The sequence below is a fragment of the Gobius niger genome, assembly GCF_951799975.1.
Source record: "Gobius niger genome assembly, chromosome: 16".
NCBI classification, from domain to species: domain Eukaryota; kingdom Metazoa; phylum Chordata; class Actinopteri; order Gobiiformes; family Gobiidae; genus Gobius; species Gobius niger.
Genome location: NC_136867.1, coordinates 25225537 through 25246309, shown reverse-complemented (window position 1 = coordinate 25246309; position 20773 = coordinate 25225537). Strand labels below are relative to the sequence as shown.

Here is a 20773-nt window from a genome sequence, read left to right as displayed (position 1 = left end):
GATGCATAACAGTGCAGTCCGACGAAACAGCCCTAAAAAGCATCATATGAGCCACATTCGAAGCAGGACTCGCGCGTGTGCGTAACGTAATACGCGAGAGGGATTGCCATTGTGCAGCCCACGTCATGTTGCAGGCTATAGGAAGCTTCTATAGGCTACTACTGTACTCCACTCTCGCCTATATGGGCTCGGCCACTTTTCCCTGCCACCACCACGACCGGCAGCAGCAGCACTTGTGATCACCGCTGAACTGACGCCATTTACGCACACGTAACACCAAACAGCGAGCAGTAAACCTCCGTAAAGACGTCTCTGCATTATTAACGTGCCGTATTAACCTTAAGTGTCTGGGGGCTAAAGTTACTTCAGCACAGAGAGGGAGAGGGAGAGAGAGAGGAGGGGGAGCCATGCGCGCAAAGGTCGTATCAACACCACACTTGAGGAACCCAATACTGGCTCTGCTTTTCCATGTGTATTTCACGCTATTTAAGGGTTAATCCAAGCGTGTCCTGGTGCATTTAAAAGCTGCCATGCACGAAAAATCAAGCCCCTCTTTTCAAATTGCAGCCCCCAACACAGCAAGGAAATCATTTACTGGATGTGGTAGCCTGGGCCACGGGATGGGGTTTTTACGCACGCCAGGTTAAACGCGGCTCTCGATGCCGCGTGACTAAATCATTCATTATTCATGACATTTGGGTGATAAAGTTGTTGATATGTGCACGGCGGCGGTGGTGGTGGCAGGAGTAGTGGAAGTATGCAGCAGCCAGCGACCCCTGGGGATTGTGGCCGCACATTCTAGGCCCGTACAAGGAGAGAATCGGTTTTTATTTGGTTTGGTAACCCGTCTTTCGAACAATCTGGCCGCTTTGCTGCAAAACCAAGCCAAGTTCAAGTGCACATACATGTCCAATCACTCAGCTACATCCGCGGAGAAAAGCCAGAGCCCTAATCGCTTTTTCGACGAGCCTTCCTGTCCCCACACCGCGTCGTATAAGCCAGCCTCCTGCAGCCCTTCCTATCGAGGGTTAAGTGTGTCGAAATGCGCGTGTGTGCTGTGCTCGTTACCCGGTTTCTCCCAAGTCCCAGGCCTAAGCCCTTTATGTCTCGCTTCGCTCCCGGAGCCTCCTTCCTCTTCTCTCCCCGTCCTCCGCCTCCCCTGCCCGGCCAGCTCTGCTCCAGATGCGCCGCTCTCTCCGCAGGGCCTTCGCCGAGCACCGTTCCCGAGCTCCGGGTCCTAGCGCCGGCTGAGTACCGGGATCCAGCACAGACCGTGGAGCTGCTACAGTGTAACAGCACATCCACAGCTGTCAAAGGGTTACCCAGTGTCAGCGAAGAACGAGATCAAAGTGTGGCTTTAAAATGTGCTTGGTTTTGATTCCACATTTTTGTTGCTTTTTTGTCACATTTTTTTGTTACATTTTTGTTGCTTTTTTGTCACATTTTTGTTGCTTTTTTGTCACATTTTTGTTGCATTTTTGTCACATTTTTGTTGCTTTTTTGTCACATTTTTTTGTTACATTTTTGTTACTTTTTTGTCACATTTTTGTAGCTTTTTTGTCACATTTTTGTTGCATTTTTGTCACATTTTTGTTACTTTTTTGTCACATTTTTGTTACTTTTTTGTCACATTTTTGTCACATTTTTGTTGCATTTTTGTCACATTTTTGTTACTTTTTTGTCACATTTTTGTTACTTTTTTGTCACATTTTTTTGTTACATTTTTGTTGCTTTTTTGTAACATTTTTGTTGCATTTTTGTCACATTTTTGTAGCTTTTTTGTCACATTTTTGTTGCTTTTTTGTCACATTTTTGTTGCTTTTTTGTAACATTTTTGTTGCATTTTTGTCACATTTTTGTAGCTTTTTTGTCACATATTTGTTGCTTTTTTGTAACATTTTGTTCCTTTTTTGTCACATTTTTGTTACATTTTTGTTCCTTTTTTGTCACATTTTTGTTGCATTTTTGTCACATTTTTGTTGCATTTTTGTCACATTTTTGTCACATTTTTGTAACTTTTTTGTTGCATTTTTGTCACTTTTTTGTTGCTTTTTTGTCACTTTTTTGTTGCATTTTTGTGACATTTTTGTTTCATTTTTGTCACATTTTGGTCACTTTTTTGTCGCTTTTTTGTCACTTTTTTGTCGCTTTTTTGTCACTTTTTGTTGGATTTTTGTCACTTTTTTGTTGAATTTTTGTTGCTTATTTGTAAATTTTCTGTCAAATTTTTGTAACATTTTTGTCACTTTTTGTCAAAGTTTTATCACTTTTTGTCACATTTGAGTTGCTCTTTTTCCTCTTGTGTTATCCTTTTGTTGCATTTTCATCCTTGTTCTCGGCTCAGTTTTGTTGATATTTTGACACTTTTGTGAAGCTTTTAGATTTGGGTAAAGCTAAACTGCAGTAAATGTGCTCAGTTCAGGTGGGGGTTAAGAGGTTAATTCTCGAACTATACGCCTGAATGTGAAACTCAAGAGTCTGAGTCCCAGGATGATTCTGAGAAATACAAGAACACACAATACTGATCTAAAAACCTGTCGTAAACAAATATAATACATTTCTTTTGAGAGTTTCTTTAGGAAGACGATCTGTTTATTTCAACATGATTATACAAAACTATAGTAGAAACTGGTTAACATGTATCTTACAATCGTTAACTGTACCTTTTATAAACAAACATAGAAGAATCTCCGGGGTTTCCCTTGAAAATGTCCACAGAAGAATTTGTCTCTGTGGCTCAGAGATACGAGCAGCTTATGTAAATACACTTATGAGTTTAGTTTGTTCTTTTAACGCCCAAAAGAGGCTCCAGAGGGTTAAAGACACGCTCTGGTTTATAACCCTGGATTAGGGTCGGGCAAACTACGGCCTGTTTACCTTTTTTATGTGGCTCATATAAGCATATCATAACATCATAATATTTAAGGGAAGGGAAGTTTATTTGTAGAGACTATTCATACATAAGGTAATTCAAAGTGCTTCACAGTTACAGAAGAGGCAGAAAAAAACAATCCATAAAACATCCACATGTATTAATCTACTTTTCAGGCTGGATTTGAACACTGTCAGAGTCGAGGCCTGTCTCACATCCTCATGAAGACTGTTCTGGGTGAAACTGAAAAACAGCCATACTGTGCATGTTTAGTCCTGACTCTGGGAACCAGCAGGAGACCCCTCCCTGAAGTTCTCAGGGCTCGAGATGATTCATACGGCTCTAACATGTCAGAGATGGACTTTGGCGCTAAACCATGAAGAGACTTGAACCTGTCTTCACTAAGCTGAAGAAAGTTATGACAAAACTGTGTGATTAACGCGTGATTAAACCCTGTTCTGCATTTGTTTGACAACTCCCGGCTGGGGGCCAAATGCGGCCCTCAGATCATCTTTTGGAGGCCCTCAGACTTCTTGTGTAATTGTCACACATCTCCAGAGGTACTTTTTACTGCAAGTTTCACCATTCCACACAAATAAAACCTTAAAAACTAACATTTTATTGTGAGACAGCGCTGACATTATGGTTCCAAACCTATAAAGGGCCCCGGGTTAAACCTCTCATAACCCTCGAACACAATCACTCAATTTCAAAAGACCATCACTAACGCCGGGTGATTTTACCCGAGATAATACACCCGATATCAAGATATATCAAAACATGACACATTTGAGTCGTGCTCTTTTATATTAAAGTGTGTCATGTCTAACAAAATGAAAGAAACGCCTCATGCGGGGACCATATTCAGAATTCAAATACCTAGGATTATACACTGTTGCATTGTTTGCAAAAACATAGTTCACACAAATATAATTTTGATTTTGCTAAAAATGTACCCACTTTCCTTTAGTTTGATCATTTTTGTGATGTTTATAGCTTCACTTCCTCATTGGACACTGGCAGGAAGTGACATATGGAGCGTTCATGTGGACTGGGGAGCTCGTTTTCCCGAGATGTGACGTTATTGGCCCCAGTCGGTTTGTGTTCATGTTTTTATGTGGGAAAGTGGGGATTTTGATGTCATTAGATAAAAAATTCTAATCTTTTATCATTGATTAGCGCTTAGCTGAGCTCATCATTTTAAATGTGTTAGCATCTCAAAAGCTAAACGTTAGTTTGTTAGCTTTAAAAAGAAATATCACATAACTTTACTTTTTGCTAATGTTGATGCCAGGCATTTCACTCGCAATTTTGTTACTACGAGGATGACGACAGCTCACACTAAACTAAAAAAAGGAGCAGTGAAGCTCACATTAGACCAGATTTAAAAAACAAATCAGCTGATTTTCCGTGTCAGGTGCAGAAGTCTGGAAGCTCGTCTTGACCCGAGTTCCCCAGTTGTTTTCCCCAGTCGAGCGAGCGTTCACATGAATAAATTAAATTGCTGCCGTGCCGACCATGCTATGTCAATGGGAAATGAGTCAAACTGCTGTGGAACTTCACCTTTTCCTATGTCACTTCCTGTCAGCAGCTTAAACATCCTGATGATCTTAGATGTTATTTATCTAACTATGTCATAATTTTCAAGGCATTTAAACCTGTTATATGCACTTTAAAGCAGCACTAAATAATGTGTTTACCTTAATAAATCCTCTCCGTAGTCCCTGTGGGGGTAATACAAGTGTTTATGGGATGATTGGAGGGTCTTTCATCTCCCCCTGGTGTCTCTGGCCAGAAAACCATGTTTGCAACTTGTCTGCCACCGGACCGGAGCCACCAATACACACTAATAGACTCACGAAGAAGAAGCTAACAGGCTAACGGGCAAAGCTAAATGCGGGCTAGCGTCACTTTAAACAGTATTTACAGCCAAGTTTGAGTGAAACAAATAATTTACATTGTATAATTGGATGTACAATATCCCTCTGTCCCTTCGCCTTTTTTGTCAGCGTAGTATTTACTCTCCAAGACAATTAATAAGTTAAAAAAAAATCGCAACTTGCTACGACACCTGCAGTTGTGCTTATGGCCTCAAGGGGCAAGAGTTACTTAGTACTGCTTTGATATGCGGCTCGGACACCTCTGCTCTGGAGTGAGTAGAAACTCTACATGGGCCAAGCCTGGAAAAAGGAAAAATCGGTCTGAAATCTTACCTGCCTCATCACACGAGATGAAAAATCAGTCCCATCATGCGACGTCATCAGGTGGTATTCTGGGACGCCTTCCTTCACCAGACGCAGATGCTTCCACTAAACCTGTTTTAGCCTCTCTCTAAGGGGGACCTGTCTTACCGAACTAAGCCGATCTGAACCCCCAACCCTGCGAAGCTGCTCGTTACAGCCATGGAAGAAATAAACTTTAATAGAACCTGCAGGAATTCCACATGTCAAATAAACACACTTTGCATATTTATAACTTACCCTGATGTCTACTGGAATCCCTGCCCATAAACCAGGCTCAGATTTGAATAATAAACAACACAAAGCCTCGGATGTAGCGGCGCGCAGACCTCAAAGTCCCCGCCGGCTGGAGATAATGACCTGCCGCTCGGGGCCCGCAGACTCCAGGGGCCCGTAAAGCAAGACGATAAAACCCCAAACGCTCATTTAGACGCTACTTAGCTAATAACATGCTTTTAACGGCTTCACGCGCTAATGTAGAAAGTCAACTCAGCGGTGCAGCGGTTTACCCGGTCCTGCACATTCTGCCCATGAATGACTGGTAGTAGAAAGAGGTTTGAGTATTATATGAAATGTCTTCTGTATTTGAGCGTTCCTTTAATGCTGATGAGGGAAATAACACGAGGATAGGATGTAAAAGCTGCTAGGGAAAAAGAATAACCATTTATGCCACTGTGAAATAACTTATTGTAGTGTTAATGTCAATTTTATTCATATAGCAGATTTAAAAACAGCTACATCTGCCCAAAGTGCTGCACAACAAACATTATGACTTTATATTGGTGAAAATACTATACAACACAGTGATGTGTGATACGGAAGACTCTGAGCATTCTGGGTAATGATGCTCATCCTCTTCGTGATGAATTCTGTTACTTGCGGTCTGGTTCGAGACTCAGGGCTCCAATGGTGCAGAGCAACAGATACAAATACTTCTTTATACCTGTAGCCATCTCTATTCTATTCTATTCTATTCTATTCTATTCTATTCTATTCTATTCTATTCTATTCTATTCTATTCTATTCTATTCTATTCTATTCTATTCTATTCTATTCTAGTGTTCTATTCAGTATTGAACTGTGGCAACACTGGTACAGTTGTCTGCTCCAAATGTTGTTGTGTGGTTGTTTTTGTTTTGTTTTTTGTTTTTAACTGGACCTCGAGTCTGCAATAAAGGTTGATGATATTCTATTCAAATCTATTCAAATCTATTCAAATCTATTCTATTCTATTCTATTCTATTCTATTCTATTCTATTCTATTCTATTCTATTCTATTCTATTCTATTCTAATTTCCAATGACTCTGTTGATTGTGAGGTTTGCACTTGGGCGCTGAATGTATAATGTTTTATTTTTTATGTTTTTATGTATCCTTTGTGCAAAAATAATTGCCCCATTGGGGACAGGGAAAAAAAGTGAAGTGAATACACTTCGATCCGATACGTACTGCGATACAGTAATTATGTGAATGAACATGTTAGTACCGTAAAATGTGTAAAAAGAAAACAGTCATGTGTCCAAAATGTATAAGTGAGTTAAAGGAACAGGCCACTGTTTTTACATACTGAGCTTAGACGAGTTCATGTGTACCTGTCTGGTCTTCACGCGTGCCCTCAGTCACATTTAGCCTCTCCCCCTCTCCTCTATAGCTCCAAACGAGGTCAAGATAGATGCTTCCACGTTTTCCCTATTTAAATATGGTTGCGTGAAGTGTTACATGATAAAGTATAATTACACAAAAATAAACAATGTGGACTTTCTAAGCGAATAAAAAGGGGGAACTATATTGTAAGGCGTAATAATACCAGGAGTAGTTCGACATCCGCACAGTAATATCTTCACTTTACTGTGCGGACGCCATATAGTTCCCCTTTTTATTCGCTTAGAAAATCCTGCGGCCTGTTCCTTTAAGATTGAAAAGTGCTGTGTAACAGTTACTGGAAACAAAGAAGTACAGGATAAAAATACCTCCAAACACATTTTATTGAAAGCATTGTGATAAAGTATCGATACTTGGTATGGCAACACAAAGTATTGCAGCCCTAAAAACCAGAGTGCAAAGCATATTTGGCGGCATTAGCGGTGAATAAATGTGAATGTTTGTCATAATACAGTATACGCTGGTTTTTGCCTTGTAGGAAACAATAATGTAATAAATTTATCCAGTTTCAAAATGTAATAAGCCGATAATGTAAAAACACTGTTGAGCGACTAACGGCCAATAATTATTATGTGACAAGATGAAAACTCTTCCCAAATGTAATAAATTCAGCCAATAATGTCATAATACATACATGCATTGTTTGTTGTGCAGTTTTCTCCTGTGTCACCTGTTATTTTTGTGTATTACTTGTCACAGCTCAACGGTATAACCTCAGATGGAGAAGTGAAAGGTTGCTGGTTCAAGTCCCGGCTCCCTCCGGTGCACACTGTCACTGTGTCCTTGGGCAAGAGAAGGGAAGGGAAACTTTTTTGTATACAGTCTCCCCAGGGGTAGACTGACAGAAGCGAGGCTGCTCACATCTGCGCCAACGGTCCATCCACTCACACATATAGGGTGAAGTGTCTTGCCCAAGGACACAACGACATTCTGCACCTGCAAGAGCCGGGATTCGAACCCCCGACCTTCCGATCATGAGACGATCCCGCTCTACCATCTGCGCCACTGTCGCCCTTCACCTTCTTTGCCTGTGCATGAACATAAGAGAGTGAATGAGAGGTTAGTAGTGGCCGATGGCACAGTCGGCAGCCTCGGTTCTACCCCAGGGCAGCTGTGGCTCAGAAGTGGGACATCTGGTCACCCCATAGATAGACAGTGGGTCCTGATTGACATTCCAACCAGGTCTATATGATACACAAAAAAACAAGTGATCAAAAAAAGTGTGCCGACCTAAAATACCTTCCCCTGTGTCAGAGGCGTGTCATCCACCCCTGTTCACATTAGTTACATGTCACTGATCTGCTGATTTGCTTTTAAAAGTCCCTCGGCGCTCGATGCTCACTGCACTAACATTAGCTGCTCGGGCTCCACCAGGAAGAGGATGTGGTTCAGAGGTGGAAGCTTTCACTACTTTCACACACAGAGAGAGAGAGGGGGGGGGGGGGGTTCAGTGTCTCGAAGGGAAGTTATTTCGGTCTCTCGATCTGACTCTCGCCCACAGTCATGTGTTTGGCCCGGAGCCGATAACCACATCAAAATGCTGAAGTTGTAAATGCTAAACTTTCATAGCATTCCAAATACTGAGCTCTGTCCCACATCAAGTCGCATTTGCTTTTCGCTGAAGAGGAACATGATGAAGTTTTAATTTGTGAATTTGTCGTCACATAGCGGTGTTTTTCAGGACCACATCAGTTTCAGTAGAGCACAGGAACAAATCTGCAAAACCATTTTAAACACCATCATAAAAACGAGGCAAACTGGAGGAGGCAGCCTTTGCAAATGAACCTCTTGACCCTCACCTGAACTGAGCACATTTTCTCCAGTTTGGCTTTACCCAAATCTTAAAGCAGTTGATTGCATCGTCCCTCACAAATAAATAAATAAATAAAAATCTTCTTCCCCTCCTGGAACCGCCACCTTGACGTGGTGTAGGGGTTTGAGCACCCGGATGATCCTGGAGCTCTGTTGTCGGGGGTTGCGTGCCCCTGGTAGGGTCTCCCACGGCAAACGGGTTCTAGGTGACGGGTCAGACAAAGAGCGGTTCAGAAGTCCCTTATGAGAGACCAACAGGCCCCGTTTAAACCATGAGGCCGTCCTTCTGTGGACCCACCACCTGCAGGAGGAGCCATAAGGGCTGGTGCAATGGGATTCGGGCAACTCCAACAGCTGCCCCCAAGACCCGACAATGGACAAGTGGAAGAAAATGGATGGATGGATGGATGGATGTGTCATGTCTAATAAAATGAAAGAAAAGCATCATGAGAGGACCATATAAAAATGTTCCAAAATTACAGGAAAATTAGAATTTTGGGGGGGGGAAAATCCTTCAAAATAAAATAATGAAGATGGAAACTTGGTTTTTGGTCCACCCATTCCTGGGACATGTGAGACTTCTCTGGTGAAGGCTCAGTGTCCTCGGCACAAACAGCCACAGGAGAGAGAAACAAAATGTCATATTTTGAATGGTTATAAATGACCAGCTGACTAAAATAACTATGTATTTTACTCACTTACTGTGAGGCCAGAGACACAGAACTCTGACACAGGAGCAAAGCTGTAGTTGAAGTCGGCAAAGAAAATGTGGCAGCCGTGAATGTCAATCTTAAAGGGAACAAGATTGCCGGATTCTATACACTAATCCGAACCTACCTTCTATCACTATTGCTGTTCACCCAACAATCGTGATAGAAGGAAGGTTACCCCTCACTCAAACATGTGCCTGTAGGAAAAAGTAAGTTTTGGATTAGGAAAACACTCAGGCCATCAAAGATGTCAAAGACAAAGCTGAAGTCACCCAGAGACCCAGGACACTCAGATAAATGTAAAAAATGAAAATCACAAAAATGTATTTTCGGGGGTGAAAACCACCCGGCAATAGTGTCCTAGGGTTAAAAAGTCATGAAACAGCAAAAAAAAGAGTCACAAAAAATAAAATAAAAAACTCATTTTTTGTGTGCAAAAAACAGACAAAAAAAAGTATGAAAACCAGACACGCAAGAAATGAAAACATGACAAAAACGTAAAAAAAAAAAAAAAAAAAAAGTCCCAATCAGTTTTGTAGGTCTTAGCTTTCAAATGAGGCGTCACACTGGCCTATAGGCTGTGGGCTCCAGTTGAGAAGCTTTTAGATTTGGGTAAAGCCAAACTGGAGAAAATGTGCTCGGTTAAGGCTTATTTCAGGACAGTCTAAACTAAACTAACTGAAAGTCAGCATCAATTATCATTCATTCTCTCCATATGAAAAAAACGAAACAAGACAGCTCTTTAAAGCAATATTTAGATCATTTTAATATATCTCACATTTGATTTATTTACAAAAAAAGACAGTGGCTTCTTTCAAACAAACAGGACGAACGGACGAGACGGAAGCTTCAGCCGCAGAACACAGACATGTAACATTACAGGGGGGGAGGAAGAGTGAGCGGGAAAAATAAAAAACGCTTTCAAAGTATCACAACGGCGGCAAATAGTTTGGTTTGAAAAGTAGAAGCGCCGAGCTGCAGCGAAACTCCCAGACCGAGATGAGAAACAGATCTGAATTTGCTGATGTTAGAAAGGGAGAGCGTCTGGAGTGAAAGCACGGTTGCTATGTGGCTGAAAGGGAATAAATAAAGGCTTAGAGTTATTGATTTAAAGCCACAGAGAAGATCATTTTCCCAACTCTGTACTCATTAGTTAGTTGAGATAATTCTGGCTTGAATACACAGACAGATGGTGAAGCTGAGGGTTTACATTTGCAACAACAAGAACTTTTATTGTGACTTATTGTCAGGGGCGCAGCCAGAAATTCAGGGCCCTATGGAAACAAGCATTTCTGGGCCCCCCCCAATAAAACTCAATAAAAATACCCCGTTTGTAAGTCAATACAAACAACACATTGAGTGCATGAGGGGCCACATTTAATTTATCGATTTTTTTTTTTTTTTTTTTTAAAAGCTGGAAAAAGAATAATAATTTTAAGAAAAAAATTACATAAATGTGCATTAATTAAGAGGTTGAATCTAAAGTTTGAGAAGATTTGGTCTGGTATAAGATCAAATAAAACCTCTTGTTTGCAAATGGAACATGTGCATTTTGTCTTAATTCGGAATATAAAGTTAGAACAAAAGTAATCTCGACTTAGATTGGGTCAAACCAACTCAAATTCAATGCTAATTTATCTCAGATATTTCAGGATTTTTGACATAGGGCCTCATTTCCTAGTTTCCAGAGTGTTGATTTCTGGAGAATTCATGCAATCCTTATATTTGAAGAGTTTAGTGGTGCTAGGATAGTGCTAGGCTAGTGCTAGGCTAGCGCATGTCTATGGTAACTAGTAGCCTGCATCAAAAACCTCATCAAAATCATGGGGTCGCCCTCCAAACGTTGCCATATCTGATTTGTAAAAAAGCTCCTTTGTGAATTCCACGTGTAGTAATGCGGCCGCAGGTAAACAAACTACTGTAGATCCGGTCAGCTAGCAGATCACTCCGCCGCTGCGTAGCTTACAGCCATGAAGCTGATGCTGCTCAAATATAAGTTCCCTTTAAACGCAAAATGGTTATATTTCAAAAATTATTCAGTCGACACAGACATTTATATGGGTAGTCTGGCGTTATAAGTGATTTGCCTCGGGTGCACTGTGCTTGGGTCAGACTGTTTTTAATGCAGGCTACTAGTTAGCCTAGCCGAGCGCTAGCCTAGCACTAGCTTAGCACCACTAAACTCTTCAAATACAAGGATTGCATGAATAAAAAATTTAAAAAAATCTTGAAATATCCCTTTAAGATGGTCATTTGTCATTGTTTTGTCAATCTGGCTTTCACGGGGGGGGAAATCTTCGCCCCAAAAGCCATTTCAGCGTGTCTGGTCTGGGCTCTTCTGCTGTAGCTCCGCCTTGCACAGTATTGCCTGTGTGTTGATTCAAAATGACATAAGCGGATGAACAAGTAGCTTTTATTGAAACATCCCACCGATTTTCCCGACAGCAGGAAACCTTCACCTTTTCTCCGAGAACGAACATAACCAGCGACGAAACACATTTATTTCGATATATACCTAAGTCACACAGAATGGCCGCGACAGTTTTTTTTTTTTTTTGGCACGAATGCGAAAGGCTTTTGAGCTTGAAAATGATTCCCCCTTTTGAAAAAAACAAAAAACAAAAATTAAACAAAGAGATAAAATAAATAACAAAATCATTTCACGGACATAAAGGCGATAGATTGCTTTGATACTCTTTTGTACAGCACTTTACAATAACAAGAACAGGCACCGAATAAATAAGAAGAATGCACCGCAAAAAAAGGAAATATTCCAAAGTTAAAATGACTTGAATTAGGAAAATGAGGGTTTTGGACTGGTTGCTTTCCCGACTTTACATCTTTTCCTTTATTTCAAGCAAATTCAGGAAGACTTTTTCACTCATTATCCTTCATTTTCATCTAAATTGAGTTTTTCCCATTCTACACCTTTGATTTGATAGAGTTTCTGAGGGTTTAATGAGCTAAAACTGGCTAAAACTTGAGTAAAAGAAGGTAATGGTGAGTTATGATATTTGTAGTCGACTCAGTGCTCTCGAAGATCCTGCAGCAGCAACAAAAACAATAGAATACATACAAAAGTGACATTGCACGCAGCCCAGTAAGTTAAGATCACATTCCAGTCGTTAAAAGGACAGTGGAGGGCGGTCCTTATTGCATCTGTACATATAAATAAAAGCTAAATATAAATGAAAAGAAGCAAAAAGCAAAGACTCTCATATCGCAAATTTAACACCATATAATGCGCTTATGTAACAATGTGTAATAACCGATGTAGTGCAAACACAGTGGAAGAAGTTTGGTACAGAATGTAATGAGGCATTAGGCCCAACTCTAAGGACGCACTTAACCCCTTGACGCCTGAATTTATTCCCAATTTTATAAGAAATATATATTGTCAGTGTTTATAGGTTTAGGTGTATTAAACATTGGGGTAGTTTGTGTCACGGGCGGCCGAACCTCACCATTGTAGCCTAAAGTAAAGAACCATTTTCTGCAAATGCCAATGTTTTGCATTATACACATACAGCGGTTCTAAAGTGGTCTGGCCTCAAGACCCGCCATTACCTTAATAACAAGCTGCGACCCAAACAAAGCTGTAATTTGTCATAAATCGTTTAAAATATTGTATTTACCACATGTTTTTATTGAACATGCAGTAGATATTAATTTTAACAGACTCCAGTGTGTTTCCGTGTAGTTTCAGATGGAAAATAATGAAAAAAGTCCTGACCTACCAGTTTTTACATTATATATATACTATATTTATATTATATTTACATTATATATGACCAAGTGGGATGTTTTGCAAGGACATCTAAAAAATATTGACACTATTTCTCGCATTTTCAGAGTACTTTAACAGGTATTTGATCCTTTATTTGCATAATAATATTTCTCAAAATCCTATTGAGGGCCAGAGGTTCTGTGCTGGAAGGCCGGATTTGGCCCCCGGGCCTGACGTTGCCGACCCCTGCCCTAAGACATTCTGGATTTATGCCTGAACTTAAAGGAACCGGCCACTGTTTTTCCATATTGAGATATGTTCTTACCTGAGCTTAGACGAGTTGATATGTAACTGTCTGGTCTTTGTGTGTGCCCTCAGTCAGGCACAATGACCAGAGATGTTGTTAGCATTTGGCCTCTCCCAGTATATTCCTATGGTTCCAAACAGGGCTGAAGTTGGAAGCTACCACTCTCTTCCACGGGCACAAAGACCAGACAGGTACGTATTAACTCGTCTAAGCTCAGGTAAGGACATATCTCAGTATGGAAAAACAGTGGCCTGTTCCTTTAAGCAGGCACAAGAATGACTATATAACAAGGGACGTCATCTCTCTCTAAAATAAGTGGATCTTTAGGACGTGGAACCAGTCTAGCATAATGCAAATGGATGCTTTAACTCTTTCAACTATACATTCACAAAGGTAGGTCGGGATATTTATCTAACCTAAAGGCCAACACACACACACAAAAACTCGCCTCTATTTGTATAGTGCATTTCACATTACACAACTCACCCAAAGTGCTTCACATAGTGTTGGGGATTAGTTCTTCATTCACTCCACATTCAGAGGCGGTAACTACGTATAACTAGAGACTGACACATCATTCATCCTGGCCTATTATACATGTTTTTAGTGGTAGGGGAAACCAGAGTGCCTGTGTATCTGCCATATAGGTCCAGGTTATTACAGATTGTTACATCATACTATATGTAAAATATGGTGTATTCAAACTCAAAGCCCAAAGAACTAGTCCGGTCTCTTAAACGACTGAATCTTTTGCCATCTTTGTTCCACACTCTCATTCATCCCGGCACCAGGAGACTCTATTGTACATGTTTTAGTCACTATAAGAAACCAATCGCAGACTTGGGGAGGCCCAGAGTCAAACCTGGGAGCCTCTTCTGTGTCGCTCTTCATTCACAATTCAAGTCATTTTAACTCACAAAGATACTAATTTCTCACAGAGCTGATGGTGACGGTGGAGAGGAAGACGGAGATGTTTTTAGACGCTTGGTTCACACGGTTTAAAGTGAAACCGAAAGTGCAAACAGACAAACTCAACACAATTAATACGGCACTAGGTACACAGCAGAACTACGGAAGCCCAGAGGAGTCGCTTGTCCATGACTTTGAGTTCCTGTTTTTGCAGCAACAGAATCATTACATTCGGGGACTTTTTCCTTTGAGATGTGTGTCATAAATAAATAAATAAAACTAATCAAGGCCTCTCAAGGGCTAATAGGCCTTTTCTACTGGCAATCCCTGCCCAGCCCAGTGCCAGGTCCACCCGTGTAGTTGAGTGTCTCCACTAGCCAAAGCACTAACGTGAACAGACGGAGACTCTGATTGTCCAGAGAGAGAGAGAGAGGACAGCCCTCACTAAAACTGGCCGCTCATACCAGATTTAATATTTCACAACATGATGATGATGCTGTTGAAAAAGGTGATTTTTGCTGATGATAGTATTTAGCCGCTATTAGCACAACTTTAGCTGGTTTTATCACAACATTAGCATGTGGCTTGCCTTCATAGTTCATCTTTTAGCTGCTTCTTTCCTCTAGTATTTGCCTTGGCACCACTGAGTAATTCCACAAATCGAACCAAACGGCATTATTTATCCACATTGTTACTCATCGACGTTTGTTGTTCCTTCAGTAATGTGTATTTTAGCGTGAGCATCCGTGGGAGCGTCGCCAACGACAACTACGGTCCGTTTGCACTGGAAATGCAACCAAAAACAACCAAAGGTGCTGGGTAGGAGAGTTCTATGTGGAAAAACAAAATAAGTTAGGACTAAGCCAGGACAAAATAAAAGAGTGAAACCTGTTTTTCTTCTAAATATCCAACACAAATACAGCAAATAATTCGATTGGCTAATTAAAGCTGCTGCATCCGACAGAGGGAGGGAGTTGAACCTAGACCAAAAGCCGTGGCACCAACTCTAGCTCCCATAAACCTACCTACCTTTCTACACAGGAGGAATCCACATATACATGAGTGGATTCCACATGTTTAAGAGTTTATTCTTGACAATATTTTTCATTTAGTTTTAGTCTTTTGATGAATATGTGATCAAGATTTAGCTTTAGTCCATTGAAAATGTAGCCCCCTAAATCGAAAATCAGGTTTAAAAGCTTCATGAACAAAGCACAAACCTGTTCCTTTAATTTAAATGATATGAGGCTCTTTCAATTTTTAAGAGCGAATGAAATTATCTGGTGATTTCATAGTCATAGTCTCATTAAAGTGATAGTCTGTAAGTTTGCACAGGAGAGACAATCAAACTCCTCCCACTTTAATCAGAAAGCACTTCTTAGTTTGGAAAATGAGGAGAGCAGGAACAAGCTCCTCCCCCTCCTCCTGATTGGACCTGACAGGCTGGTTCACAGGAAAAGCTCATCTCATTGGTCGATGCAGGAGGAGACTAGATTCTGATTAGCAGCTGAGATCTGGGAAGGAGGGACTTAAAAAAAAGAATAAATATATTATTATTACTTACTTTACATCAAAATGCAGGACCAGGTGGTCGACTTCGCACATTTTCTATAATTTGTACAACATTTAGACTTCCATTCTATCACTTTAACTACTTTTGACTTGCAAATTAACAATGTTTTACCCACAACCTTCAAGCTGCAAAGTGAAGTTTTCTGCCAACGCCTTCCCACTTTTCCAATCCGCTCTATGAAAAGGGATTAACAGGAGTCGTGAGCCGTGGACGAATGATCCTCGTGGGCCTCCGTACAAACCGAAGCCGTGAGAAGTGAATGAAAACGATCACACTGGCACGTCGTTTCTTTGACACAGTGAAACAGGTTTCTGAAACCTTAGCCGCCGCGTGTATCAGAGGCTTATGTACTGTACAGACCCCGGACCAGGTGAGCACATTAGGGACTTTATGACTTCCTCTCGGAGTAATCCTTCAGAACCAGACCGGCCTTGTATAAAAGTCTGCCCCCAGGACCACAACGTTAAAATGGTAAAGAATTTCTCTGTTCATGTATGGCAGGAAACCCACAACTCACAAACAACCTGTGACTTTTCATAAATCCTCTTTTCCAATAGGCTTGACACGGATTATGATTAGAACTAACGCTTGAATTTGGTTTTTAATCTTGAGTAACATTAACGAACCTCTTTCACCAAGTATTTGTCATCTCGGCCCGAATGTCATCTCTGAAATGAAATGAGTCAAAGCATGAATGTGATATGTGAGTGAATTATTTGCTTAATCAGGGTGAAATTCAATGCAGTCTTGAGACAGTTGGGTTGGGAATTGATCATAGTAAGGATTTAAATTTCTTTTTGCTCTTGTAGTCAAAACATAACCTGGTTAAAGGGGGTTTAATGCAAAAATCGACTTTTTAGAGCTTTTTACTATGTTAGAAAGATGTTCTCCCGTCGAAAACAGACCTGGAGCTGCATTTTGAGCCACTAGCGCATCTTTGAGTGATCTCTGAATCTTCCAAACACTGGAAAATATGGCACTGGATAAATTTCTTAAAAGGTGCTTGAATTAAGACAATCTTTTCTGATTTTGAGAAGGTTTGGACTGTGTTGGAATGAGATTGCCAATCTAACAAGCATTCATTTGCTTTGTAGCCTGGCTGGTACTTGGATGGGAGACCGTTTGGGAACACCAGGAATCCTGGGTGAATGTAGTGTGTGGGTGAGTGGTTGGTGGTCGGAGGGACTGATGGCGCAGATTGACAGCCTCGCTTCGGTCAGTCTACCTCAGGGCAGCTCACCACGAAGTATGGAGTGAATGAATAATGCAATGTAAAGCGTCTTTGAGTGTCCAGAAAAGCGTTATATAAAACCAATGTCATGATATTATTAGTATTATTATTTGTTCCATTGGCAATGAGTTAGTCCAAATCTAGTCCAAATCAGCAAAAATCCTGCACTTTTAAGTCATTTTCTCAACAAAGTCAGCTACCGAAGCGGCGCAGCGGCAGCCCCCAAAAAGCTCCTCCTGAGGTCCTATGCATCCAGAAAATGCTTTCCTCATCTCTCAGTCTCTTGCTAAGCCTAACCCTTTCATCGTGGAGTGAAAACACTCGCCAAAGCTTAAATACAGCCACACCATGAGCCGCAAGGACTTATAGAGAGATCGCATCAGAACCAGGACGTGAAACTACTAGGCCTTTTTTGTTTTCGGTCGTCTTGCATCACTATTTCATGTCCTAACCAAGAAAGTGTAAGATAGTGATTGAGATGTGTTTAGGATCATCACAAAAAGCATAATACTCCCTCTTTAAACTTTAAGGAGCCAATTTTCTACCATGTTATTTTCCCAGTAAATTTGTTGGCAGCTCGGACCATGACGTTCCACGCTTATATAGTAATGTTTATTTTAGTTTGAGATGACAGAGAGAGTAAAATGTGTGGGTTTTGTGCTGAAAGAACCAATTGATCTGTTATTAGACAGTACTTGGTGAAAGACGTCCATTGACTTTTCGATTTATAAATAATTCAACCTTTTCTCTCCAATCCCTGAGCACCTACACCTTCATTGCGTGCACACTTTTATCCCCCAATGAGTCTAATAAAGCTTTGCCAGACCTCATATGACCAAACATTCTCACACTATAAGCTAGAAGTCCTATATTGCTTACAATCCTGAGGAGCTTCCTACTCTACTCATAATAATAAGGTTACAGTATTGTGGCGGATGGAGGGAAGTGCCCGAATGTTCAGCTTTATCGTTGGAGAAGTGTAGCCCCATGTTTTTTGTGGTGGAAATCAGAGTTGTCAGTAATAGCAGCAGGTGTTGGACGTATCGCGAGCCTGGTTACGTGCAGAGAGTATTGAAGAGGGCTCCGCAGATTATCGCAATAAACATATCACAAGAAGCCAAGATGTACTGCAAAAATGAGGCCATAATTGATTAGAAAATCCATGACTATAACTGGACTTTTGCATATTTTTAAGTCTTACACCCTCAGTCAGATCGGACAATTCCTTGATTTTGTGATACATTGTGGCTGATTGTGATATGGATATTGCTCACAAGAAGAAATCGTGAAATCTTTATCACAATGCTTTGGCTCCTCCGTCCATTTCAGAGTCTTACCTCACGATACTCGCACGTAACCACGCTCTGGATAGAGATTATAGCAGGATTTGACCTCCCTCCCTCACGTAGAGCTGGCTTCAATACGGTACAGTACTCGAACTGACATGAGTGCAACTTTCATGCAGAATAGATCAAATTAAAAGACAAATACTACGCTACGGTTTTACAAAATCAACAGAGTCAGGAGCAGGACAGAGCTCCCGGTGCTGAATGTTTACAGTGGTATGTACAAAACCGGCTGATTCGCTGCACAAAAGGGTCTAAATGAGTTAAAATGACTTGAATTCAGAATATCAATGAACCAAAGCTCTTACTCGTTCATAATGTGTAATTCAGCTGTGATACAGTGCTTTAAGAGACCAGAGACTGTGAAATTAAGAATGGACTAATTGTGGACGATTTCTTCCTGAAACGGAGAGGAAATGGCTCCGGAAGTTCCTGTGGACTTTCCATTGAAACGTTTTTGCCTCATTATTGAACACAGGCTTGTCCTTCTTATCCATTTGAATCCTTCACTATGGCTTCCCTGTCTCTTGGCGCAGCAGCATTTTTGCCTTTTTCTCTGTTCCACATTGTTTTGCAGGATGTTTTTGTGCATCTTTGCCGGGTTTTTGTAGGATTCAGCGGCTTCTTGAAGAAAACTGCTTTTCTTCCCCCAAGCTAACACTAGCTAGCCAGCTGCACATGCACAGATTTCTTCTTCTTAAACACTGACGAGTGTTATAGTAGAGGGTGGAGGAGCTGACCAGTGCAGGACACCATGCTCTGAAACAGGGGCAAACCCAGGAGGCAATGCCCTGGTTTCCCCGACCACCAAAAACATGCTGATTACCGGAATTTCCGGACTATAAGTCGCTCCGGAGTATATGATGCACGAGCAAAAAATTGCCTATTGAAGAAAATAACAACAGGCTGATTAGGCGAACGGGATGCTAGCGCAACACATTGATGGCTAGCTACACGAACCATAAACAACAAACTAAATAGATGTCTGGTATGTTATCGTCGCATAAACAGTTCAGATAACTTACTCTTACTCTTGATCTCACTCCAAATCACTAAATCCATTGAAATCTTCTTCCTCGGTGTCACTTCTGAACAATCACCATGGAAACGACCTGCACCACTGACAAGCCTCTCCCGGCAGCACGTTTTTCAAGCTCTCATTTGCAAACTCGTTCCTCTAGTCCGTGATTAGCTTTGTTTTGTTTTCTTCTCTAAGAGTAACCTCCGCTTCTCGCTCACTCCAAACTTTCTTTCATCAGCCTGCAGTGCCCTCTAGCGGCATGTGAAAGGATATCTTTGGATTCAAAAAAGGAAAAATAGTAGTTGCTCCGGAGTATAAGACACACCCCCTGCCAAACTATGAATAAAAGTGCGACTCATAGTCCGGAAAATACGGTAGTTTGGCCCACAATTGTGACGTGCAGAGATGCAGCGGCTCAGGGATAACCCAACATTTGATCTATGCAACTTCATTCGACAATTGTACTTACTTACTATATCTGTTTTTATTTCTGCGAGCATGAATGAGCTTCTGTTGGCACACGCTGAACGCAACAGGGGAAGCCACGAGCCCTCAGTCCATTCTCAACTTTACAGTCTATGAGAGTAAAACATAAACAAAACGATGAAGGCATAAAAACTGAGCTGACCTTCTGCAATCCTTGGAAGCCGCCCTTCAGGTTGGGAACCACTCTTATCTTAGACAAACGGCTCATAATGTGCTTGAATGTGAGTAGATTTGGACTGTCTTGAACTAAAATTTCCAATGGAACAAGCATCTATTCACTTAAAACAAGACGAAGACCCTTGAAATAAGACAAAAAAAGGCAAAGTTTGGCAATATGGCAGTCCAAATCTACTCAAAGTCAGCAAGAAGTCCGATAATTCAAGCACTTTTAAGCCATTTTTGGAAGTGTCTGGGGAGAAGGAAGTCTGGAAGTCCAACCAATAATCAAAGCCAAATCAAGTAAATAATCGAAATTCAAGCCATTTTAACTCGTATTGATATCTCTTATCTTGCACTGATTTGGATATATTATACTATTATTATTATTATTGTTATAGGGACAGTTTTGGGGGAATTGTCTTAACATTAGATTTCGTCGAAACAGGACAAACACATCGTCGTTACTGGACACTTCTGTCTGAGCGCCGATGCGAGACGTAGTTATTTTTCCACATTGTGAGGTCCTGGTTCGATTACAGCATGCATTATTCTACTGTACGTGCCAATGCTAAGGTCTGTCCTCCGCAGGAGACGGGGAGCCTCTTCTTCAATGCTTCGGGACTCGCACTGAAGACAAAAGAGGAGGAAGGGGTTAGGACGAGATCAGGAAACTGAAATGAAGACAATAAACACATATATATATATATTCAGACGTGGG

At 41.0% G+C, this 20773-nt stretch overlaps 2 protein-coding genes across 7 annotated transcripts in view; both read right to left on the bottom strand.

The window, feature by feature from the left end:
• The window catches only part of dnmt3ab (DNA (cytosine-5-)-methyltransferase 3 alpha b), an 85601-nt gene extending 84328 nt beyond the window's left edge, over nt 1-1273 (bottom strand). The window contains exon 1 of one of the 2 annotated variants that reach the window (XM_079573405.1): nt 1069-1273. The gene's annotated coding sequence lies outside the window, so the exon portion shown is untranslated. The remainder of the gene's footprint in view (nt 1-1068) is intronic. The other variant, XM_079573404.1, reaches the window with a different exon arrangement.
• Nucleotides 1274-20388: 19115 nt separating this feature from the next.
• dtnbb (dystrobrevin, beta b) overlaps nt 20389-20773 on the bottom strand; it is a 65624-nt gene continuing 65239 nt past the window's right edge. For 2 of the 5 annotated variants that reach the window (XM_079573499.1, XM_079573498.1), the window contains one exon: nt 20389-20682. In XM_079573499.1, the coding sequence (XP_079429625.1) occupies nt 20663-20682 (20 nt within the window). In that variant the 3' untranslated portion in view covers nt 20389-20662. The remainder of the gene's footprint in view (nt 20683-20773) is intronic. The other 3 variants (XM_079573500.1, XM_079573497.1, XM_079573496.1) reach the window with 3 other exon arrangements.